This window comes from Oncorhynchus keta, chromosome 18 (assembly GCF_023373465.1).
Source record: "Oncorhynchus keta strain PuntledgeMale-10-30-2019 chromosome 18, Oket_V2, whole genome shotgun sequence".
NCBI lineage: Eukaryota > Metazoa > Chordata > Actinopteri > Salmoniformes > Salmonidae > Oncorhynchus > Oncorhynchus keta.
In genome coordinates this window covers 270,005-283,111 of record NC_068438.1, presented here as the reverse complement: position 1 = coordinate 283,111, position 13,107 = coordinate 270,005, and the positions used below count along the sequence as shown (strand labels likewise).

General features: G+C 46.6%; 1 protein-coding gene across 1 annotated transcript; it reads right to left on the bottom strand.

The window, feature by feature from the left end:
* Positions 1-3,939: 3,939 nt before the first annotated feature.
* Positions 3,940-12,636, bottom strand: LOC118396800 (transcription factor Dp-1-like). Its single transcript, XM_052468745.1, has 5 exons — positions 12,626-12,636; positions 9,646-9,788; positions 8,575-8,630; positions 7,714-7,782; positions 3,940-4,182 (listed from the first exon to the last, which is right to left on the bottom strand). The coding sequence occupies exons 1-5, from the start codon at positions 12,634-12,636 to the stop codon at positions 3,940-3,942; spliced, it is 522 nt and encodes a 173-aa protein (XP_052324705.1).
* Positions 12,637-13,107: the final 471 nt, after the last annotated feature.

The window sequence follows — 13,107 nt, the reverse complement described above, 5'->3', positions numbered from 1 at the left end:
AAAAAACAGAAATACCTTATTTACATAAGTATTCAGACCCTTTGCTACGAGACTTGATATTTTGCTCAGGTGCATCCTGTTTCCATTGATCACCCTTGAGATGTTTCCACCTGTAGTAAATTCAATTGATTTGTAAAGGCACACACCTGTCCATATAAGGTCCCACAGTTGAAAGTGCATGTCTGAGGTCGAAAGACTTATCCCTAGAGCTCCGAGAAAGGATTGTGTTGAAGCACAGATCTAAGGATGGGTACCAAAAAATGTATGCAGCATTGAAGGTCCCCAAGAACAGAGTGGCCTCCATCAGTCTTAAATGGAAGAATTCTGGAACCACCAAGACTCTTCCTAGAGCTGGCTATCCAACCAAACTAAGCAATCGGAGGAGAAGGGCCTTGGTCAGGGAGGGGACCCCCGGTCTCTCTGACAGAGCTCCAGAGTACCTTTGTGGAGTTGGTAGACCTTCCAGAAGGACAACCATCTCTGCAGCACTCCACCAATCAGGCCTTTATGGTAGAGTGGCCAGACGGAAGCCACACAAAGGCACATGACAACAAGATTCTTTGGTCTGATGAAGCCAAGATTGAAAGCTTTGGCCTGAATGCCAAGCCACACGTCTGGAGGAAACCTTGCACCATCTCTACGGTGAAGCATGGTGGTGGCAACATCATGCTGTGGGAATGTTTTTCAGTGGTAGAGACTGGGAGACTAGTCAGGATCGTGGGAAAGATGAACGGAGCAAAGTACAGAGAGATACTTGATGAAAATCTGCTCCAGAGCGCTCAGGAACTCAGACTGGGGCGAAGATTGACCTTCCAACAGAACAACGACCCTAAGCCAAGACAATGCAGGAGCGGCTTTGGGACAAGTCGCTCCCTATCCAACATGACAGAGCTTGAGAGGATCTGCTGAGAACAATGGGAGAAACTTCCCAAATACAGGTGTGCCAAGCTTGTAGCGTCATACCCAAGACTCAAGGCTGTAATCGCTGCCAAAGTACTAAGTAAATGGTCTGAATACTTATGTAAATGTGATATTTCCATGTTTAATTTTTAATACAAAAGTTTTTGCTTTGTCACTATGGGGTATTGTGTGTAGATTGATGAAGGGAAAAAACAATTTAATCAATTTCAGAATAAGGCTGTTACGTAACAAAATGTGGAAAAAAGTAAAGGGGTCTGAATACTTTCCGAATGTCCGAATGAACTGTATACACAGTGTACAAAACATGAACTTCTGCTTTTTCCATGACATAGACTGACTAGGTAAGCACTATGATCCCTTATTGATGCTACTTGTTAAATCCACTTCAATCAGTGTAGATGAAGGGGAGGAAACAATTGAGACATGGATTGTGTATGCATGCCATTCAGAGAGTGAATGGGCCAAACAAAATAATTAAGTCCCTTTGAACGGGGTATGGTTGTAGGTGCCAGGCGCACCGGTTTGAGTCAAGAACTGCAATGGTGCTGGGTTTTTCACGCTTAACAGATTCCCGTGTTGAGTGGGAAGCTAATCAATTCCAGTCGAGTACCGCTTGGTAAAGCGGTCACTTTATAAGTTACTAATTTAGTAAAATACAAGTATTGTGAACAAGTGTGACACGTGTGTGTAGGGAGTAACTTATGTATTGGTCTTCAAAATATAACGACTTATTTTAGCATGTTGATTATTTATTTGGACATCTAAAACCAGTGTTTTGACACTTGGCCATGAATCAAAAGCTATTACAACAGGAAGCAGCAATTTTCAAACTATGTTTTAAGAATATAAATGGTACTTTTTAATATTATTTTTCAACATGATTCTACTTTATCAGATAAAAACTACTGAATGAGAACAAAAACGTGCTATGACTTATTGATTTTGATGATATTAGTGAAATCGTGAAAATATACACTGCTCAACAAAATAAAGGGAACACTTAAACAACACAATGTAACTCCAAGTCAATCACACTTCTGTGAAATCAAACTGTCCACTTAGGAAGCAACACTGATTGACAATAAATTTCACATGCTGTTGTGCAAATGGAATAGACAACAGGTGGAAATTATAGGCAATTAGCAAGACACAATAAAGGAGTGGTTCTGCAGGTGGTGACCACAGACCACTTCTCAGTTCCTATCCTTCCTGGCTGATGTTTTGGGCACTTTTGAATGGTGGCGGTGCTTTCACTCCAGTGGTAGCATGAGACTGAGTCTAGAACGCGTTAAAAGCGCAGAGATCATCATGAAGAACAAGGAACACACCAGGCAGGTCCGAGATACTGTTGTGAAGAAGTTTAAAGCCGGATTTGGATACAAAAAGATTTCCCAAGCTTTAAACATCCCAAGGAGCACTGTGCAAGCGATAATATTGAAATGGAAGGAGTATCAGACCACTGCAAATCTACCAAGACCTGGCCGTCCCTCTAAACTTTCAGCTCATACAAGGAGAAGACTGATCAGAGATGCAGCCAAGAGGCCCATGATCACTCTGGATGAACTGCAGAGATCTACAGCTGAGGTGGGAGACTCTGTCCATAGGACAACAATCAGTCGTATATTGCACAAATCTGGCCTTTATGGAAGAGTGGCAAGAAGAAAGCCATTTCTTAAAGATATCCATAAAAAGTGTTGTTTAAAGTTTGCCACGAGTCACCTGGGAGACACACCAAACATGTGGAAGAAGGTGCTCTGGTCAGATGAAACCAAAATTGAACTTTTTGGCAACAATGCAAAACGTTATGTTTGGCGTAAAAGCAACACAGCGCATCACCCTGAACACACCATCCCCACTGTCAAACATGGGGAGAAAAAGGGGTAAAATTCACAACAAAAATAAACAGACTCCATGAGGGTGGTATGAGGGCCCGACATCCACAGGTGGGGGTTGTGCTTACAGCCCAACACCGTGCATGACGTTTGGAATTTGCCAGAGAACAAACACCAAGATTGGCAAATTCGCCACTGGCGCCCTGTGCTCTTCACAGAGTCTGGAGATGCCATGGAGAATATTCTGCTGCCTGCAACATCCTCCAGCATGACCGGTTTGGCGGTGGGTCAGTCATGGTGTGGGGTGGCATTTCTTTGGGGGGCCGCACAGCCCTCAATGTGCTCGCCAGAGGTAGGTTGACAGCCATTAGGTACCGAGATGAGATCCTCATACCCCTTGTGAGACCATATGCTGGTGCGGTTGGCCCTGGGTTCCTCTTAATGCAAGACAATGCTAGACCTCATGTGGCTGGAGTGTGTCAGCAGTTCCTGCAAGAGGAAGGCATTGATGCTATGGACTGGCCCGCCCGTTCCCCAGACCTGAATCCAATTGAGCACATCTGGGACATCATGTCTCTCTCCATCCACCAATGCCATGTTGCACCACAGACTGTCCAGGAGTTGGTGGATGCTTTATAGTCCAGGTCTGGGAGGAGATCCCTCAGGAGACCATCCGCCACCTCATCAGGAGCACGCACAGGCTTTGTAGGGAGGTCATAAAGGCACGTGGAGGCCACACACACTACTGAGCCTCATTTTGACTTTTTAATTGAGGACATTACATCAAAGTTGGATCAGCCTGTAGTGTGGTTTTCCACTTTAATTTTGAGTGTGACTCCAAATCCAGACCTCCATGGGTTGATAAATTTGATTTCCATTGATCATTTTTGTGTGATTTTGTTGTCAGCACATTCAACTATGTAAAGAAAAAAGTATTTAATAAGAATATTTCATTCATTCAGATCTAGGATGTGTTATTTTAGTGTTCCCTTGATTTTTTTTTAGCAGTGTATGTTTGTCCTGGCTACCTACAGAGACTCGGGGGATTACTGTGGTAGCCATCCGTATAAATCGCATATATTTTAATCACGGTAAAACCTGGTGATCCTAACTGAATTTACTCTTAGCACTGTAGGAGAAGTGTTGGCATATTTATGATAAAGGCGCAATGGGCATGTGTGTTATACTACTGGGGCATTTGGATAAGCGATTCAGTCATAAGTGATCTGGAGTCGTCTTTGCAATAGGCATGAGGGTGAAGACATTGCGGTGACACGTAATTGTAGCTGGAGGTGGAGCAGTCGATGACGGTGCGTACGTCGGTGTTGAAAATGAAGGGGAGCTGGATGACAGAGCTGGAAGGGGGAAGGGCCAGGGAGGAAGCCTCACTGGCTTTGTTTCTCTGCACTAGGTTCTTGAAAGAGATTTTCTGTTAGAGGAGAGACGAGCAATGTTTAGAACCATTTTAGGTGCATTTGATTTAGTTCGCCTGCCTACGGTGTTCCATCAATCTTCCATTGGTCCTAAAGTGCAAACTTTCGAACACACCTATCCACACAGTTTTAAATACATTGTTACTACAACTACAGCTAATCTTATCAATACATACTTCAAAAACATGTATCCTCACATACACATTTTCAATCTACATTTACATTACATTTACATTTAAGTCATTTAGCAGACGCTCTTATCCAGAGCGACTTACAAATTGGTGCATTCACCTTATGACATCCAGTAGAACAGTCACTTTACAATAGTGCATCTAAATCTTAAAGGGGGGGGGGGTGAGAAGGATTACTTATCCTATCCTAGGTATTCCTTAAAGAGGTGGGGTTTCAGGTGTCTCCGGAAGGTGGTGATTGACTCCGCTGTCCTGGCGTCGTGAGGGAGTTTGTTCCACCATTGGGGGGCCAGAGCAGCGAACAGTTTTGACTGGGCTGAGCGGGAACTGTACTTCCTCAGTGGTAGGGAGGCGAGCAGGCCAGAGGTGGATGAACGCAGTGCCCTTGTTTGGGTGTAGGGCCTGATCAGAGCCTGGAGGTACTGAGGTGCCGTTCCCCTCACAGCTCCGTAGGCAAGCACCATGGTCTTGTAGCGGATGTGAGCTTCAACTGGAAGCCAGTGGAGAGAGCGGAGGAGCGGGGTGACGTGAGAGAACTTGGGAAGGTTGAACACCAGACGGGCTGCGGCGTTCTGGATGAGTTGTAGGGGTTTAATGGCACAGGCAGGGAGCCCAGCCAACAGCGAGTTGCAGTAATCCAGACGGGAGATGACAAGTGCCTGGATTAGGACCTGCGCCGCTTCCTGTGTGAGGCAGGGTCGTACTCTGCGGATGTTGTAGAGCATGAACCTACAGGAACGGGCCACCGCCTTGATGTTAGTTGAGAATGACAGGGTGTTGTCCAGGATCACGCCAAGGTTCTTAGCGCTCTGGGAGGAGGACACAATGGAGTTGTCAACCGTGATGGCGAGATCATGGAACGGGCAGTCCTTCCCGGGAGGAAGAGCAGCTCTGTCTTGCCGAGGTTCAGCTTGAGGTGGTGATCCGTCATCCACACTGATATGTCTGCCAGACATGCAGAGATGCAATTCGCCACCTGGTCATCAGAAGGGGAAAGGAGAAGATTAATTGTGTGTCGTCTGCATAGCAATGATAGGAGAGACCATGTGAGGTTATGACAGAGCCAAGTGACTTGGTGTATAGCGAGAATAGGAGAGGGCCTAGAACAGAGCCCTGGGGGACACCAGTGGTGAGAGCGCTTGGTGAGGAGACAGATTCTCGCCACGCCACCTGGTAGGAGCGACCTGTCAGGTAGGACGCAATCCAAGCGTGGGCCGCGCCGGAGATGCCCAACTCGGAGAGGGTGGAGTGGAGGATCTGATGGTTCACAGTATCGAAGGCAGCCGATAGGTCTAGAAGGATGAGAGCAGAGGAGAGAGAGTTAGCTTTAGCAGTGCGGAGCGCCTCTGTGATACAGAGAAGAGCAGTCTCAGTTGAATGACTAGTCTTGAAACCTGACTGATTTGGATCAAGAAGGTCATTCTGAGAGAGATAGCGGGAGAGCTGGCCAAGGACGGCACGTTCAAGAGTTTTGGAGAGAAAAGAAAGAAGGGATACTGGTCTGTAGTTGTTGACATCGGAGGGATCGAGTGTAGGTTTTTTCAGAAGGGGTGCAACTCTCGCTCTCTTGAAGACGGAAGGGACGTAGCCAGCGGTCAGGGATGAGTTGATGAGCGAGGTGAGGTAAGGGAGAAGGTCTCCGGAAATGGTCTGGAGAAGAGAGGAGGGGATAGGGTCAAGCGGGCAGGTTGTTGGGCGGCCGGCCGTCACAAGACGCGAGATTTCATCTGGAGAGAGAGGGGAGAAAGAGGTCAGAGCACAGGGTAGGGCAGTGTGAGCAGAACCAGCGGTGCCGTTTGACTTAGCAAACGAGGATCGGATGTCGTCGACCTTCTTTTCAAAATGGTTGACGAAGTCATCTGCAGAGAGGGAGGAGGGGGAGGATTCAGGAGGGAGGAGAAGGTGGCAAAGAGCTTCCTAGGGTTAGAGGCAGATGCTTGGAATTTAGAGTGGTAGAAAATGGCTTTAGCAGCAGAGACAGAGGAGGAAAATGTAGAGAGGAGGGAGTGAAAGGATGCCAGGTCCGCAGGGAGGCGAGTTTTCCTCCATTTCCGCTCGGCTGCCCGGAGCCCTGTTCTGTGAGCTCGCAATGAGTCGTCGAGCCACGGGGCGGGAGGGGAGGACCGAGCCGGCCTGGAGGATAGGGGACATAGAGAGTCAAAGGATGCAGAAAGGGAGGAGAGGAGGGTTGAGGAGGCAGAATCAGGAGATAGGTTGGAGAAGGTTTGAGCAGAGGGAAGAGATGATAGGATGGAAGAGGAGAGAGTAGCGGTGGAGAGAGAGCGAAGGTTGGGACGGCGCGATAACATCCGAGTAGGGGCAGTGTGGGAGGTGTTGGATGAGAGCGAGAGGGAAAAGGATACAAGGTAGTGGTCGGAGACTTGGAGGGGAGTTGCAATGAGGTTAGTGGAAGAACAGCATCTAGTAAATATGAGGTCGAGCGTATTGCCTGCCTTGTGAGTAGGGGGGGAAGGTGAGAGGGTGAGGTCAAAAGAGGAGAGGAGTGGAAAGAAGGAGGCAGAGAGGAATGAGTCAAAGGTAGACGTGGGGAGGTTAAAGTCGCCCAGCACTGTGAGAGGTGAGCCGTCCTCAGGAAAGGAGCTTATCAAGGCATCAAGCTCATTGATGAACTCTCCGAGGGAACCTGGAGGGCGATAAATGATAAGGATGTTAAGCTTGAAAGGGCTGGTAACTGTGACAGCATGGAATTCAAAGGAGGCGATAGACAGATGGGTAAGGGGAGAAAGAGAGAATGACCACTTGGGAGAGATGAGGATCCCGGTGCCACCACCCCGCTGACCAGGAGCTCTCTGAAGGTTGATGGTTCATGAGTGGAACTACATCATACATGGGCATGGGGCCACAAGCTGTAGTATAGCATGACTAAATCTATTCTGAGGGAATACCTCAGAGGAATAGGAGCTTAGACTGAAGCTTAAAACTAGCTTTAGAGTGAGTATCCTTCATTAGGGCAGAGCAAAATGTAGCCACAACACACCATTAATCGGAGATGCAATGAATGACAACTATCCGTGGTGCGGTACATTTCAAGAAACAGACTGCGAATACATTTCGGTCATCGCCAAGTCTTTTTCACAGGGAGAAGTAATCAATCAAGAGAACTCTGACCACATCCACACCCTTTGGCCCCCTTAGGAACTTCAAGGGGTCATACAAAAGTTCCCTTTCATATGCTATTGAGATGCTAACGATAAGCAGTTTTTTTTTCAATGGATTTATAGATGGACAGCTTCCGAGCTCATCACTCACGACCAAGGCATCTGACTTTCCCCTCTCTCCCTCACACACTCACACACACAAGGGACTGCCCCATACCTGCAGTATGAGTTCATCCAGTTGAGTTCTCTTCTGCCTGATCCTTTTCAGGTGTTTCTGTTTATCCACCTGATTAGAGAAACAGTTTAATAAGCATTTTAGAAAGGACTGGTATAATAACTGTCTAATAGTAATATATCACATAAAGAATCTCAGTGCTGGTAAAGCAAAACAAACAAGCAATTTCAAAAGAAACATACAAAAGTAGCAAGATCAGCATATGGAGCTATTTTGGAGTGCTTCTTGAAGCCTCCAATGGGTGGCCAAGTTCGTGACAGGGTCTGGAAGTTATTGACGAGATGTAGATTGTCAGTGGTGGTGCTGGTCAGTGTACTGTCTGTGCCCCTCCTCCATCCAACCTCCACTCCACCTCAATGCTGTGCTCCAACAGAACCCTACCCATATCCCACCACTCAGACAGTTAGTGTTGTTCTTTAAGTAACTGACCAGACTAAAGCAAGACTATTACTATTTGTATTGTCAGACCAGTAGTGATGGATTGCGAAAGTCCTCTGCTGTCAAAAAAGGCCAGCCGTAGGAGTACTCTATTCTCCATCTCCCCACTCCCTTATGCCTGGTCCTCCACCAAAATGGGTCACTGTGTGTGTTTGTGTGTTTATCGTGATAGATCTATATTCTGCAGGCAGTTGACACATGATACAGATGAGAACTGAAAGGGTCTTTCGTTTTTCTTCCCATTTCCTTTGTCTGTGCTCCCCTCACCTCTTTCTCTCTGTCCACCCGTCCCTCTTTTCCTGAGGTGACAGTGACAGATATCATGGAGTAGCGGTCAAGGCTCACTTTCAGCTCCCAGAGAGAACTCTGCTGGTTTAAAATGTGTGTGTATGTGTGTAAGATCACCTCCAGGTTTTGACACTCCTGAGCTGAGTTGGTGGGCAGGCCAATCCAGCGGATCAAGGGTCACCTCATTAGTAGCTGCTCCATGGTGTGTGTCCCTGGCCAGGACTACCCACTACCCCTCCAGAGGTGCACTGACTGCTCGCCTTCATGGTTAATCTGTTTTTAATTAATGATACTTTTTAACATTCCACAGGAAGTAAGCAGATTAGGGCTGGGGCCAAGCTATTTTATGGGGCCATGTCATTATTAATACCGGAAAGTATTCAGAGGTTGGCCCCCTCCCCACAATTAAAACAGCCAAACTTTCAGTCGGCCTCCTCCAACACAATGCTTTGGGATGCAAGGGAACAGTTTGCAACATAATCAACATTCCAAATCCTCTATGACTTCAAATCTGCCATTCGTTAATTGCTTATCTTGAACAAAACAAACTTATCTAACATTTAGCTGCAGAAAAAATGCATCGCTGTTTTGCTCTGTCAAATTGGACATATTTTATTTTGTATGAACTTTTATTTATTCAGTGTAGCCCAATGAGACCAGGGTCTCATTCCCAATGGTGTCCTGAGTACAACAATTTTCTCACAAACAAGAAGAAAAATGTACATTGCAAATAAACAAGAAGAATAAAAAGAACCACGTGTTGAGTAGCCTGTTGGCCAGATTGGCCAGATCGGTTTGTTCTTTATTTATACATGAAAGGGGACATTAGAGGCATTGGCTAAACTATAGTCAGAAATCTGGCCATCTGGCTAGATCCTCTCAACAACCCCCTACAATACTTTATCATTCTACTGGCACAATGGGTTAGAGGTCCACGGTGCTGGCAACACCAGGGTTGTGTTCTTTAGGGCATGCAATGGAAAATATAACTGAAAGACAAGAACCGTTTGCTCCAGGTAGTCCCTCCCTGATTCATTCCGTTTTCTTCTGTTTGGTGCCTGATGAACACTACCCAGGGTTGTTGGTTTGATTCCTGCATTGGCCGCATATACTGACTGTGTCACTGTCAACCATAAGTGGTTTTGGATGAAAGCGTCTACTCAACTATCATATTATTTACGGACTCACCGAGTCTGTGGTCATGACAGTGGTGGAGATCGTCGGTGACCTCGTTGTAGGAAGTGTTGCCTTTCTTCTGCACCTTCGCACACGCCTTCATGGAGAAATGACTCAGGCCCTTCCCGTTCTTATCGCCCTTCTTCAGCTGATTGCTGTGGTGGAGAGATCACAAAGAAGCAACCGACACATTCATAATTAGGGATAGCTGTTACACAGATCAAATAATAGTTTATTTGTCACATGCACAGGATATACAGTGCCTTGCGAAAGTATTCGGCCCCCTTGAACTTTGCGACCTTTTGCCACATTTCAGGCTTCAAACATAAAGATATGAAACTGTATTTTTTTTGTGAAGAATCAACAACAAGTGGGACACAATCATGAAGTGGAACGACATTTATTGGATATTTCTAACTTTTTTAACAAATCAAAAACTGAAAAACTGGGCGTGCAAAATTATTTAGCCCCTTTACTTTCAGTGCAGCGAACGCTCTCCAGAAGTTCAGTGAGGATCTCTGAATGATCCAATGTTGACCTAAATGACTAATGATGATAAATACAATCCACCTGTGTGTAATCAAGTCTCCGTATAAATGCACCTGCACTGTGATAGTCTCAGAGGTCCGTTAAAAGCTCAGAGAGCATCATGAAGAACAAGGAACACACCAGGCAGGTCCGAGATACTGTTGTGAAGAAGTTTAAAGCCGGATTTGGATACAAAAAGATTTCCCAAGCTTTAAACATCCCAAGGAGCACTGTGCAAGCGATAATATTGAAATGGAAAGAGTATCAGAGCACTGCAAATCTACCAAGACCTGGCTGTCCCTCTAAACTTTCAGCTCATACAAGGAGAAGACTGATCAGAGATGCAGCCAAGAGGCCCATGATCACTCTGGATAAACTGCAGAGATCTACAGCTGAGGTGGGAGACTCTGTCCATAGGACAACAAGCAGTCGTATATTGCACAAATCTGGCCTTTATGGAAGACTGGCAAGAAGAAAGCCATTTCTTAAAGATATCCATAAAAAGTGTTGTTTAAAGTTTGCCACAAGCCACCTGGGAGACACACCAAACATGTGGAAGAAGGTGCTCTGGTCAGATGAAACCAAAATTGAACTTTTTGGCAACAATGCAAAACGTTATGTTTGGCGTAAAAGCAACACAGCGCATCACCCTGAACACACCATCCCCACTGTCAAACATGGTGGTGGCAGCATCATGGTTTGGGCCTGCTTTTCTTCAGCAGGGACACCCAATGTATTTTTCCTAAAGTATTTATATTTACTTCGGAACCGGAACCCCTCAACTGAAGCTAGCCAGCTAACCACCAGCTATGCTAGCGATCTTCAGCTAACCGGTCATCAGCTAACCTTTAGCTCTGAAAGCTCTCGCCAGTTCGAACAACACGGCTCTAACCAGAGCATAACGGACCTATTTATTTTTCATCCCCGGATTCCCACCGCAAACGGAACATTTTTCAGCTGGATCTTCACAACTAGCTATCTAGCTAAACCGCAACCCCGGATGATTACTCCTGGCTAGCGTTTCCACCCACTTAGCTTGAAGCTAGCCCGGCCAGAGCACCTGTGCTACCACCGTAGCATACTCCTGGGCTACAATACCCGGGCCCACGACCGGTCTATCGATGTCACCGCATGAAGAGGAATAAACAGACTCACCCCATCGCGACGTCCCCCAAAGGCTAACTCTCTAGCCCTTGCTATCTCCTTGCTTGCAAATTCGGCCTGCTAACTGCTAGCTTGTTTAGCTCCGGTCCGCTAACTGCTACCTTGTTTACCCCCGGCCTACGAACTGTTAGCTTGTTAGCACAGGCCTGCTAACCGCCTGAATCACCGCGTCCCAAACACTCACTGGACCCATATTTACTTTCTATCTCTATTCGATTTTTAATTTGTTTATACCTTCCGGAAACCTGCCTCACCCAATGTGATACGGAATCGCTATTATTTTAAATTTTTAGAACACACTCAAGAACCTCCAGAAGCTAACCAGCTAACTAGCTACAAGCTATTTAGTCATTGTTCGTTTTTTTAACCTGGATAACACTCGCCAGTCCAGCTTCCCTGCCCCATCCACCGCTGCCCCCTGGACACTGATCTCCTGGCTACATAGCTGATGCACGCTGGACTGTCCATTAATCACGGTACTCCATTCTGCTTGTTTGTTTTATCTGTCGGTCCCGTTGCCTAGTCAACACATTTTACCTGCTGTTGTTGTGCTAGCTGATTAGCTGTTGTTGTCTCACCTACTGTTTTAGCTAGCTTTCCCAATTCAACACCTGTGATTACTGTATGCCTCGCTGTATGTCTCTCTCAAATGTCAATATGCCTTGTATACTGTTGTTCAGGTTAGTTATCATTGTTTTAGTTCACAATGGAGCCCCTAGTTCCACTCTTCATACCCCTGATACCTCCTTTGTCCCACCTCCCACACATGCGGTAACCTCACCCATTACAACCAGCATGTCCAGAGATAAAACCTCTCTCATCATCACCCAGTGCGTGGGCTTACCTCCGCTGTACCCGCACCCCACCATACACCTGTCTGCGCATTATGCCCTGAATATATTCTACCATGCCCGGAAACCTGCTCCTCTTATTCTCTGTCCCCAACGCTCGAGGCGACCAGTTTTGATAGCCTTTAGCCGCACCCTCATACTACTCCTTCTCTGTTCCTCGGGTGATGTGGAGGTAAACCCAGACCCTGCATGTCCCCAGGCACCCTCATTTGTTGACTTCTGTGATCGAAAAAGCCTTGGTTTCATGCATGTCAACATCAGAAGCCTCCTCCCTAAGTTTGTTTTACTCACTGCTTTAGCACACTCTGCTAACCCTGATGTCCTTGCCTGAATCCTGGCTCAGGAAGGCCACCAAAATTCAGAGATTTCCATACCCAACTATAACATCTTCCGTCAAGATAGAACTGCCAAAGGGGAGGAGTTGCAGTCTACTGCAGAGATAGCCTTACTTTGCAGGCATACTTTCCAGGTCCATACCCAAACAGTTCGAACTACTAATTTTTAAAATGACTCTCTCCAGAAATAAGTCTCTCACTGTTGCCGCCTGCTACCGACCGCCCCTCAGCTCCCAGCTGTGCCCTGGACACCATTTGTGAATTGATCGCCCCAGTCTAGCTTCAGAGGTGACCTAAACTGGGATATGCTTAACACCCCGGCAGTCCTACAATCTAAGCTAGATGCCCTCAATCTCACACAAATCATCAAGGAACCCACCAGGTACAACCCTAACTCTGTAAACAAGGGCACCCTCATAGACGTCATCCTGACCAACTGGCCCTCCAAATACACCTCCGCTGTCTTCAACCAGGATCTCAGGGTTCATTGCCTGTATCCGCTACGGAGCCGCAGTCAAACGACCAACCCTCATCACTGTCAAACGCTCCCTAAAACACTTCTGTGAGCAGGCCTTTCTAATCGACCTGGCCCGGGT